Below are 13,034 nucleotides of genomic sequence, written 5' to 3' on the forward strand. Positions count from 1 at the left end.
ACCATCAAAATGCCCAGGCAAAAATTTCCACATCAACACCGTATGAAAAAATTAGTGATTTTTTTAGTTGTGATTTCCTTCTCTGCATGAAAGTTTAAAAGTAGCATATATTAATGCAGTATGAAGAAGAATGTTTTAATGTAGACGTGCAAGCCTTGAAAGAAAATTCTGAAAATCAAGACTACATTTCCTGCAAATGGGTGCATTTCTACCCTATATTTTAACTTTAGATTTATTCTCATATCAAACTCTTTTGGCTGTCTTTTTGACACTTACATCCGGCGCCCCCCTCCACACCCTGGATTATAAATAATGTAAATAATTCAATGTGATTATCTTGTGTGATGACTGTATTATGATGATAGTATATATCTGATAGTATATATCTGTATCAACTTAAACAAGTTGAAAAACTTATTCGGGTGTTACCATTTAGTGGTCAATTGTACGGAATATGTACTTCACTGTGCAACCTACTAATAAACGTCTCAATCAATCAATCAAAACACATAGAATCATCATACTGCTGTGATTATATGCATCAAGTGTTCATTCAAGGCTAAGGCAAAATATCGAGATATATATCGTGTATCGCAATATGGCCTTAAAATATCGCAATATTAAAAAAAGGCCATATCGCCCAGCCCTAGTTCAATGATGCCATTTCTGTTTGTCATGTATAATTTTGTCTATTTTGTGTTTATCCTTGAATAAACAGGTCAGTTTCTTGTTACCAACCATTGTGTATTATTCAAACTCCCCTAATTCAGCTGGCTAGTTGTTATCAAGAGTACTAAAACCCTTTTCAACATGATTCTGACAACTAAATAGGCTAAATAACTTTAAACTTTAATACATGCTCGGATAGGCCAGTATCAGTCAGTATCGGTATCGGATCGGAAATGCAAAAACAATATCGGTATCGGATCGGAAGTGCAAAAACCTGGATCGGGACATCCCTAGATTACATTCAAATGTTGTAACCTGAGACCTCTTGCTTCAGTTTTGATTAACTAATGACAATGTTTCTCATTAATTCATTGTCATTCATTAAAATATTTGAACTGCTGGTCGCAGTAAATGTACATGTGGGGCAATTGCTGGGCTCATTCTGATCAGAAGTTATACTGTAAATGTGCGATTTTTTGCCCCAAAGTTAAATCAATATGAAGTCTGAATAGTGAAAGTCTGAATTAATTCAATAATATGTAAAATATAATCGGAAACTTGTCTTTTTTATTTAAAATAATTTTGGCACCGGTATACAAATATTGGTATCGGGACAACACTAGTCTGGAATGAACTTAAGCTGTGTTTAAGTTGAAGTGGAGTGGTTATTGTTTTTGTCGACACCTAGTGACCACTATAATTCATTAAGTTTAGCTCATGACGTAGTAAGTCGAATGATGCAGACACGTTGGTTACTGGATACTTTCTAAAACGCTTCTGCCTTGTAGACTTTGTATGTGTAAGTAATATACAATATATTATTTAATTCTTCTTTATATTGACAAATGTCGTTGTGGAGGTTGCCCTCCAGCGGGTTCTTCAGACCACCACACATCGACATGAGAGCCCAGGTTTCAGGATGTAATACTGGTTTATTTTCAGCGCTCTCCATTATTCTGCTTTTCAGCACAAAGTCTGTCTCTTTTTCTCTCTGAGTCCGTGCTCGTGCTCTCGCTCTCGCTCCAGCTCCAACCACCTCTCTCCTCCCGGCTGCTGCTGATACAGGGCGACAGGTGATTAGATGACAAGGCCCGCCTGGGCCATCTACGCACCTGTCGCTGACTTCGAGGCCGGTCCTGGCACGGGGCGGGCCACACCCCCCTCCACAGTCGTATTTCAGACTGCAATATTGTTCAATTAAGGACCCTTATGTATGTCTATTTTATATGCTATTGTGGGTTTAGCTGTTGTGTAGCTGCAAGCTCGTACAAGCTTATAACCTACCATGTTTACCTTTTGTTAATGACTAAAGACCAACATTGTGTGCTGATAGGAGAACATTTTAGTGTTGACTGCAGAAATGCTTGTATCGTATCTTATATAAGAGATGCAAGCAGATATAGTCCGATTCCTGTTCTTTCTGATATACGATTGGGGCACCCCTACATGTATTATTCTCGTGTTTGATATTTTTCATTCAGCTCCAGTTATCTGATGGAAATTAGGTGGTTTTTTTGTTTTTTATAATTGTTCTGTTGAAAAAAGGGTGTGGCTGACCAATGTTCCCTCTAAGGTGCGCGCCCGTGCAATTGCGCACTGCTCCAGCGTCCTCTGCGCACGGCAAATTTATGCTACGCACTAAATCAAACAAAAAAATAAGCGTATAATAATTTTCGACACGACACGGACACGACAGAGAAAACAGTTTTCGTCATCGTTGTTCAAATATTGTAACGTCTGTCGAGACGCTTTGAGGACATGAATTCCATCGATCACTTTACTGAGCAAAACTCTTTATTGTCGGCCATAAACACATCACCAAAACATTAGTAAAAAAAATTATATCTAGCAAAACTGGTCATTTCAAACCAGACCAAAACCAACTTTGTTATATCAACAGCAGCCGCTCGCTCCTTCTCACTTGCGCCAACACATGCACATATGGCACTTAGCCAGTGATGCGTTTACAGCCACACAAAAAGTCGGACAACTCCAACACCACACATAAAGTGTAATTCCAGGTCGTTACACTATGATTTACCAATCAAATGTGTGCTTATTCTAGTGTCATTTATTAGGAATCTTAATTTATAAATATTAATCATGAAATGCTGTTAGTATATTGAATAAATACTAATAAAAATATATTTTTTACAAACAGGAAGTTGCAGGAATGTACACATGATCCCCTGCTTACATCTCATTGTGCAACATGTGAATATTTTAATGCAAACTAAATGCTCCACCCAGACAAACAATACAAGTACACAGTTCATGAAAAACAATATTTTTTGTTATTGTCATTGTAAGTGGGCCTAAACACTTATATTAGAAAATAACCTCATGGAAATGATTGCTGTCATTTGATTATAATAATAAGAGAATGTTGTCTGTCTATCTGTGTTGGCCCTGCGGTGAGGTAGGGACTTGTCCAGGGTGTACTCCGCCTTCCGCCCGAATGCAGCTGAGATAGGCTCCAGCACCCCCCGCGGCCCCAAAAGGGAGAAGCGGTAGAAAATGGATGGATGGATGGAGATTGAACTTATTTAGTCAGGTTTGGGACAGGTGTGCTGCTGGTGTAGCCCCAGTGTGCACGTCTGATGTTGCTCACATGGGCTCCACTGAATGCTCAGGGAGTTTTTGCGTTTGCTCACACACATGAAAAATTAGAGGGAACATTGTGGCTGACCACTCGATTGTGTCCGTTGCTTCTTCAGGTGTTTCAACTACAGCAAGAGAAAAAGAAGCTCCAGGAGGACTTCTCGTCTCTGCTGCAGGACAGGGAAACCCTGGAGAGGAGGTGTGCCACCATCCAGCGAGAGCAGACCCAGCTGGGTCCTCGACTCGAGGAGACCAAGTGGGAGGTGGGTCACATGTTTTTGAAAATGACGGTTTGGCTTGAGTTCTCACTATCTGGTGACTGCAGGTGTGTCAGAAGTCAGGGGAGATCTCCCTCCTGAAGCAGCAGCTGAAGGAGATGCAGGCAGAGCTCAGCCAGAAGGCTGGCGACATCGTGGTGCTGAGGGCCCAGCTGAGAGAAGCCCGATCGGAGCTGCAGGCCAGCCAGGTTCGCTCTCAGGAGGCCCAGGCGGCGCTGCGGACACGATCTCTGGAGCTGGAGGTCTGCGAGAACGAACTCCAGAGGAGGAAGAGCGAAGCCGAGCTGCTGCGGGAGAAAGTGCTGCGCCTGGAGGAGGAGCTGGTCCGCCTCCGGGACACTCTGGCCAGTCACGGCGGAGGCATGAAGGGTCAGTGCATGAGCCTGACCCTGCAGCAGGGGAGGGGACTGCCGGGGCGGGGCGGCCCCAGCCCTTCTGTGTACCGGGATGTGGAGGACGGTCATCTGGTCTGGGGAGGAGAGAGCGATGAAGCCAAGGCACAAAGACAGAATGCAGAAACCCTGCTGGGACTCAGACAACAGGTACGTCAGGGTTTGTGACCTCTGACCTCACAATTTTTTCTCTGGGGGCACAGCTGCAAATAGGAGGGTGTCACTTATATTTTCTTATATTTAGTGCATGGGTGGGTAAACTTCCGGGATCAAAAGTGACAAACAGGCTGGACGAGGGCTATGCAATGATGGCAAAAATCTAAATCACAATTACCGTAATTGACTCTTCTACATCGATTTCAGTTAATGCACGATTATACCACTCTCAACTACTACTTTTGAACGGACGTCATTCTTTTTTTTCCTTTTTAAAAAAATAATATTTATCTGTTCATTTAATATGGAAATCATAATACAGGTACTGAAAAAACAGGCACCCCCCCCCCCCCCCCCAATTTTTTTTTCTAAAAAAAAAAGAATTACAAAAAATATTACAAAAAATAAATAAAAGTAAAATAATAACAGTCCCTCCAACCTCCCATCCTACATTTCAGTCACAGTGGGTAGGAATGTACTGCCTTCTTCTTCACCACAAGCAGATAGAGAATCACAATAACAGACTAAAAGAAAAAAAATGTAACAACAAAAATAAAAATCACAAACAAACAGAGAAGTGTCACTGAAAAAAAACAAAAACAAAAAAAAAAGACTTGAGGTAAGTGGAAAGGTTCATTGTCAGTGAGTGTCACGTTTAATCCTATAATGTCTTTAATTTAGCGATGTAACTAATTATGCAGCCCCAGGTCAAGTTAAATTGTTTTGGTGTACCCCTCAGATTATATAAAATGTTCTCTAAATCTAAGAAAAACATGAGGTCCTTAAGACATAGGAAGGCCTTGGGGCCAAACTGTGATTTCCACTCCAATAAAGGGACGTCATTCTTAATGGAGCCAAAGTGTGTCCAAACAACTGACACAGAATTCCTTTTGGGTACAAGCTGCTGCTTCTTAATCATTATCACCAGTGTGCGGCCAGCAGAGACCAGATCACTTTGATTATTTTACTTTTGAATCAATAAATGTACATTTTAGAATAAAAATAAGGTATCCAAAGTGCGGCCCAGGTACCGTTTTAGGCTCGCAACTTGTTGTTTGTTGATACTCAGGAAGCATATCCTAAAAAAATAGTTCATTAATGGGATGTATTATTAGATATTATATATATTACGCTACTAGATATACTATACAGTACTATACCATACTATACTATAAGCAGAATTTTATTGTGAGTCCACCCCCGAACAAAATAAATGTTCACAAATGTATGTATATATATATATATATATATATATATATATATATATATATATATATATATATATATATATAAAACCCAAAACCAGTGAAGTTGGCACGTTGTGTAATTCATAAATACAAACAGAATACAATGATTTGCAAATCCTTTTCATTTTATATTCAATTGAATAGACTGCAAAGATAAGATAGTTAATGTTTGAACTGAGAAACGTTTTTTTTTTTTTGCGAATAATCATTAACTTAGAATGTAATGGCAGCAACACATCGCAAAAAAATTGGCACAGGGGCATTTTTACCACTGTGTTACATGGCCTTTCCTTTTAACAAAACTCAGTAAACGTTTGGGAACTGAGGAAACCAATTTTTGAAGCTTTTCAGGTGGAATTATTTCCCATTCTTGCTTGATGTACAGCTTAAGTTGTTCAACAGTCCGGGTCTCCGTTGTGGTATTTTAGGCTTCATAATGCGCCACACAGGCAGGCCAGTCTAGTACCTGCACTCTTTTACTATGAAGCCACGCTGTTGTAACACGTGGATTGGCATTGTCTTGCTGAAATAAGCAGGGGCGTCCATGATAACGTTGCTTGGATGGCAACATATGTTGCTCCAAAACCTGTATGTACCTTTCAGCATTAATGGTGCCTTCACAGATGTGTAAGTTACCCATGCCTTGGGCACTAATACACCCCCATACGATCACATATGCTGGCTTTTGAACTTTGCGTCTATAACAATCTGAATGGTTCTTTTCCTCTTTGGTCCGGAGGACACAACGTCCACAGTTTAAAAAAGCAATTTGAAATGTGGACTCGTCAGACCACAGAACACTTTTCCACTTAGCATCAGTCCATTTTAGATGAGCTCGGGCCCAGCGAAGCCGGCAGCGTTTCTGGGTGTTGTTGATAAATGGCTTTCGCTTTGCATAGAAGAGTTTTAACTTGCACTTACAGACGTAGCGACGAACTGTAGTTACTGACAGTGGTTTTCTGAAGTGTTCTTGAGCCCATGTGGTGATATCCTTTACACACTGATGTCGATTTTTGATGCAGTTCCGCCTGAGGGATCGAAGGTCACGGGCATTCAATGTTGGTTTTCAGCCTTGCTGCTTACGTGCAGTGATTTCTCCAGATTCTCTGAACCTTTTGATGATATTACGGACCGTAGATGGTGAAATCCCTAAATTACTTGCAATAGCTGGTTGAGAAATGTTGTCCTTAAACAATTTGCTCAGGCATTTGTTCACAAAGTGGGGACCCCTCACCCCATCCTTGTTTGTGATGACTGAGCATTTCATGGAAGCTGCTTTTATACCCAATCATGGCACTCACCTGTTCCCAATTAGACTGTTCACCTGTGGGATTTTCCAAATAAGTGTTTGATGAGCATTCTGTCATGACGTGGAGTTTTACGCAGCTTACTGCGAGGATTGTTCTCCCAGGACGCAAACGGACTTTTCCGGACAACGGTAGAAGGTAGGAACTAGAGATGCGCGGATAGGCAATTATTTCATCCGCAACCGCATCAGAAAGTCGTCAACCATCCGCCATCCACCCGATCTAACATTTGATCAGAACCGCACCCGCCCGCACCCGCCCGTTGTTATATATCTAATATAGACGATGCAAGGCATTAGTGAGGTTATAAAGCTTTTGCCTGTTAAAGAAAGGAGACTGATCCAATGCAGCACAGACATTTGCGTGCCACGCTGTCACGACCCAGACGCACACCAGTGCGCAATCATATGGGAGCCGCGCTGAGCGCACCTCCAAGCGCGTCTCGCTGCCGGCGACGGCCGGGTATGGGCCCGACGCTCCAGCGCCATCCATTTTCAGGGCTAGTTGATTCGGCAGGTGGGTTGTTACACACTCCTTAGCGGGTTCCAACTTCCATGGCCACCGTCCTGCTGTCTATATCAACCAGGGTGAGCCCCACCCCTTTCGTGAGCGCACTGCGGGCGGAGTGACCCCTGTTACGCGCCCCCGGCAACAGGGGTGGCGGGCAGGTAAGCTGCGCGGGCGGAGCGCGCGGAGTGACCCCTGTTACGAGCCCCCGGCCACGGGGGTGGCGGGCAGGTAAGCTGCTTACCTGCTGCGCGTGACGCCGGCCGCGGCGAAGGCGGACGAGGCGGGGTGTCGGTGCGGTGGGCGCGGTGGTGACCCTGGACGTGCGTCGGGCCCTTCTCGCGGATCGCCTCAGCTACGGCTCCCGGTGGGGCCCTCTCGGAGGAAGGGGCCTCGGTCCCGGACCCCGGCGAGGCGTCCCTTCTCCGCTCCGTAAAAGTGTCCATCTCTTCTTTTTTTTTCTTCTTCTGTTGTGGCATATGCAGCAGGTGCCTGCTCGTTTTTCGTATGTGGGTAACAACATTTAACTATGTATATATATTTCCGAATTGGTTTAACTGCCACCCGCCTGAATCTATTTAAAATCTAATTTTTTTAAATTTCAACCGCCCGACCCGACCCGCGGATAAAATCTAATTTTTTTAAATTTCATCCGCCCGATCCGCGGATAATCCGCGGACTCCGCGGTTGTGCCCGCAAACCGCGCATCTCTAGTAGGAACATATTTATTCATCTCTCAAAAAGGTGAAAACAAAAAGGCGCACAAGGCGAACGCACAACTTAACGCAGAAGAAGAATATAAGCATGAACAGAGCATGAAATGAGCAAAGCATACGCATGAATACAAGCATGAAACTATCAATGTCGCCAGGCAGACTAACTGACAAAGACAGGCTTAAATAATAATCTCATGATTATCACAGGTGTGATCCGAACAAATGAGGCAGGTGAAACTAATGAGTCGCCATGGTGACAAAACAAACAAGGAAGCGCAAACAGGAACTCTTGGAGTCCAAAACTAACAGAACATAATTAAACAAAACGATCATGACACATTCCTCAACTTTCTCACTCTTTTTTTGAAACATGTTTCAGGCATGAAAATTCCAAATGAGCTAATATTTGCCAAAAACAACAAAGTTTTCCAGTTCGAACGTTAAATATCTTGTCTTTGCAGTCCATTCAATTGAATATAGGTTGAAGAGGGTTTGCAAATCATTGTATTCTGTTTTTATTTACCATTTACACAACGTGCCAACTTCACTGGTTTTGGGTTTTGTATTTTCAACGTGCCGACTTGTGGAAATAAATATTGCAAGGCGGCCTGCCCTGACTCCTCCCACTCATGCGATTTGGGCTATGATCATTTAAAAAGTCACCCTGTGTGTTGCGTTGTCATGCTGTTAAATTGCTTTTAGCTTGCACTGGTAGTTAAAGGTGTGTTGACAGTTGTGACCGTCCTGTCATTTAGTTTGTGTGTTTCCTCAGGTGGACAGGTTGAAGGCTGAGCTCATTTATGAGAGGAGGTCAAGCGAGGAGCAGATGTCTCGATTTGAGGATGAAAGGAGGGTGTGGCAGGAGGAGAAAGAAAAGGTTAGACTAAATCAATATCAGTGCTGCGTGTTTCTTCGTTTGCTTATTGGCGTTCTGTGCACGACCCCCGACAGGTGATCCGCTACCAGAAGCAGCTGCAGCAGAACTACATCCAGATGTACCGACGAAACCGGGACCTGGAGCGAGTGATGCGGGAGCTGAGCCTGGAGCTGGAGAACAGGGACATGATGGACGACTACGAGGTCCACAGCGGCAGCAACGAGATCCACTTTGAGGAGATCACCGCCACTGAGATTTAAAAACTCAACGTGAAAATGATTAACGGTAGACACAGACCAAACACCAGACCAAAACAAACACGGCTGACTTTTACCTCTCGAGCAGCTCCCAAAGGTGCGTTGTTACTCTCTCTCTCTCCTACACTCTACATGATCTTTCATTCGGTGTTTCACCTGCAGCACAAAACCTCTTCTCTTCTTTGGGAGCAAAAGCAGTGTTTGAATCAGGGTATTCAGGAAGTGGAAATGCAAAAAAAGGTAAACAATAGGGCACCAGCATGCATGTTCAATAATGATGTCATCATAATCCTCACTGCTAAATATTCATATAATCCTTTAGACCTCAGCATTGTCACTATGTAACTGCTGCACTGAGCCCCAAACTTATAACCAAGGGGACAAGAATTCCAAATATGCTGTCTTCTCTGTCGGGGATATTCGCCTGACCATGCTCATCTGGTAGTACCACTCTCTTCCCAAAGGGGGAGGCACAGTGCAAACTTTTTCACTGCAATTATCCACGTTCAAATTGCACCAGGACGCATCAGGAACTCTAACAATGGAGAGCAAGTGTCTCCTATATACTTATTTTATCTAAGAGGAGAATGAGGGCGATAAAGTGGAGTATAATACTGCAGCTTCCGTGTCTAAGCCACACGAACAAGGTAAATGAATGTTTAGTTGTTTTCATTTGCCGCCGCGAATCCTCGATTTGTTAAACCAGGGAGTACTACAAATACCGTATTTTTCACAGTATAAGTCGCTCCGGAGTATAAGTCACACCAGCCGAAATTGCATAATAAAGAAGGAAAAAAAACATATATAAGTCGCATTTTTGGGGGAAATTTATTTGATAAAACCCAACACCAAGAATAGACTTTTGAAAGGCAATTTAAAATAAATAAAGAATAGTGAACAACAGGCTGAATAAGTGTACGTTATATGAGGCATAAATAACCAACTGAGAAGGTGCCTGGTACGTTAACATAACATATTATGGTAAGAGTCATTCAAATAACTATAACATATAGAACATGCTATACGTTTACCAAACAATCTGTCACTCCTAATCGCTAAATCCCATGAAATCTTATATGTCCAGTCTCTTACGTGAATGAGCTAAATAATATTATTTGATATTTTACGGTAATTTGTTAAAGGGGAACATTATCACCAGACCTATGTACCGGTAAGCGTCAATATATACCTTGATGTTGCAGAAAAAAGACCTTTTTTTTTTTTTAACCGATTTCCGAACTCTAAATGGGTGAATTTTGGCGAATTAAACGCCTTTCTAATATTCGCTCTCGAACGTGACGTCACATCGGGAAGCAATCCGCCATTTTCTCAAACACCGAGTCAAATCAGCTCTGTTATTTTCCGTTTTTTCGACTGTTTTCCGTACCTTGGAGACATCATGCCTCGTCGGTGTGTTGTCGGAGGGTGTAACAACACGAACAGGGACGGATTCAAGTTGCACCAGTGGCCCAAAGATGCGAAAGTGGCAAGAAATTGGACGTTTGTTCCGCACACTTTACCGACGAAAGCTATGCTACGACAGAGATGGCAAGAATGTGTGGATATCCTGCGACACTCAAAGCAGATGCATTTCCAACAATAAAGTCAAAGAAATCTGCCGCCAGACCCCCATTGAATCTGCCGGAGTGTGTGAGCAATTCAGGGACAAAGGGCCTCGGTAGCACGGCAAGCAGTGGCGGCAGTTTGTTCCCGCAGACGAGCGAGCTAAACCCCCTATCGACCCTAGCTTCCCTGGCCTGCTGACATCAACTCCAAAACTGGACAGATCAGCTTTCAGGAAAAGAGCGCGGATGAGGGTATGTCTACAGAATATATTAATTGATGAAAATTGGGCTGTCTGCACTCTCAAAGTGCATGTTGTTGCCAAAAATATTTCATATGCTGTAAACCTATTTCATAGTTGTTAGTTTCCTTTAATGCCAAACAAACACATACCAATCGTTGGTTAGAAGGCGATCGGCGAATTCGTCCTCGCTTTCTCCCGTGTCGCTGGCTGTCGTGTCGTTTTCGCCGGTTTCGCTTGCATACGGTTCAAACCGATACGGCTCAATAGCTTCAGTTTCTTCTTCAATTTCGTTTTCGCTACCTGCCTCCACACTACAACCATCCGTTTCAATACATTCGTAATCTGTTGAATCGCTTAAGCCGCTGAAATCCGAGTTTGAATCCGAGCTAATGTCGCTACAGCTTGCTGTTCTTTCCGCCATGTTTGTTTGTGTTGGCTTCACTATGTGACGTCACAGGAAAATGGACGGGTGTTTATAACGATGGTTAAAATCAGGCATTTGAAGCTTTTTTTAGGGATATTGCGTGAAGGGTAACATTTTGAAAAAAACTTCGAAAAATATAATAAGCCACTGGGAACTGATTTTTAATGGTTTTAACCATTCTGAAATTGTGATAATGTTCCCCTTTAATCATTTCACACATAAGTTGCTCCTGAGTATAAGTCTCACCCCCGGCAAAACTACGAAAAAAACTGCGACTTATAGTCCGAAAAATACGGTAGTACCTGGTGGTAGTAGGAAGTAGTTGAATATTGGCCCGAACATCTCATAAAAGTGAAGATTTGTGTCATGTAAACAAACCTCCCATCTTATGCCTAGTTTTTAAAATGATGATGTAGCCTGATTGGATGCTGCCCCCTGCTGTTTGGTAGTGGAAACTGCAAGGCTAGTTCACTGCCAAAGAATCGTAAAAGTACCCGTTCTTCATTCTGGGGTACATATTTGAAAAGAAATGTACTAAAACCATAATACTGTTCCAAAACACTGTTATATCGTACTAAAACAGTGATACTGTTCAAACACAGTTATACTGTTCCAAAACAGTTATATCATTCTAAAACATTGATACTGTACAAACACAGTTATAGTGCTCCAAAACAGTTATATTGTTCTAAAACAGTTATATTGTACTAAAACAGTGAGACTGTACTAAAACAGTTATATTGTACTAAAACGGTGATACTGTACAAAAATAGTTATACTGTACTAGAACACAGTTATATTGTTCAAAAACAGTGAGTCTGGAGTAAAAAAAATTATATCATGATAAAACAGTGACTCTTTACAAAAACGGTTACACTGTTTTAGAACAGTTATATTGTTCTAAAACAGTGATACTGTACTAAAACAGTTATATTGTTCTAAAACAGGGATACTGTACTAAAACAGTTATATTGTTCTAAAACAGTGATACTGTACTAAAACAGTTATATTGTTCTAAAACTGATACTTTACTAAAACAGTGATATTGTTCTAAAACAGTGATACTGTACTAAAACTGTGATATTGTTGTAAAACAGTGACACTTTACAAAAACGGTTATACTGTTCTAGAATACAGTTATATTGTACTAAAACACAGTTATATTGTACTATAACAGTTATATCGTACTAAAACAGTGACACTGTACAAAAACGATTATACTGTTTTAGAACACAGTTATGTTGTTCTAAAACAGTGAGACTGTATTAAAACATTTATATTGTTCTAAAACAGTTATACTGTTCTAGAACACAGTTATATTGTACTAAAACAGTGACACTTTACAAAAACGGTTATACTGTTCTAGAACACTGTTATATTTGACTAAAACACAGTTATATCGTACTAAAATAGTGACACTGTACAAAAACGATTATATTGTTCTAAAACAATGATACTGTACTAAAACAGTTATATTGTATTAAAACAGTGATACTGTACTAAAACAGTTATATTGTATTAAAACAGTGATACTGTATTAAAACAGTTATATTGTTCTAAAACAGTGATACTGTACTAAAACAGTTATATTGTTCTAAAACAGTGATACTGTACTAAAACAGTTATATTTTTCTAAAACAGTGATACTGTACTAAAACAGTTATATTGTTCTAAAACAGTGATACTGTACTAAAACAGTGATACTGTACTAAAACAGTTATATTGTTCTAAAACAGTTATATTGTTCTGAAACAGTTATATTGTTCTAAACAGTTATACTGTGCTAAAACAGTTAT

General features: G+C 41.3%; 1 protein-coding gene across 1 annotated transcript in view; it reads left to right on the forward strand.

Annotated features, from left to right (window-relative positions):
• The window catches only part of lzts2a (leucine zipper, putative tumor suppressor 2a), a 120,260-nt gene extending 107,609 nt beyond the window's left edge, over positions 1 to 12,651 (forward strand). Inside the window, exons 6-9 of the mRNA XM_061941002.2 lie at positions 3,387 to 3,533; positions 3,596 to 4,090; positions 8,646 to 8,750; positions 8,825 to 12,651. Of these exons, the coding sequence (XP_061796986.1) occupies positions 3,387 to 3,533; positions 3,596 to 4,090; positions 8,646 to 8,750; positions 8,825 to 9,010 (933 nt within the window). The 3' untranslated portion in view covers positions 9,011 to 12,651. The remainder of the gene's footprint in view (positions 1 to 3,386; positions 3,534 to 3,595; positions 4,091 to 8,645; positions 8,751 to 8,824) is intronic.
• Positions 12,652 to 13,034: the final 383 nt, after the last annotated feature.

Source organism: Nerophis lumbriciformis, linkage group LG02 (genome assembly GCF_033978685.3).
Source record: "Nerophis lumbriciformis linkage group LG02, RoL_Nlum_v2.1, whole genome shotgun sequence".
In the NCBI taxonomy this organism is placed as follows: Eukaryota; Metazoa; Chordata; class Actinopteri; order Syngnathiformes; family Syngnathidae; genus Nerophis; species Nerophis lumbriciformis.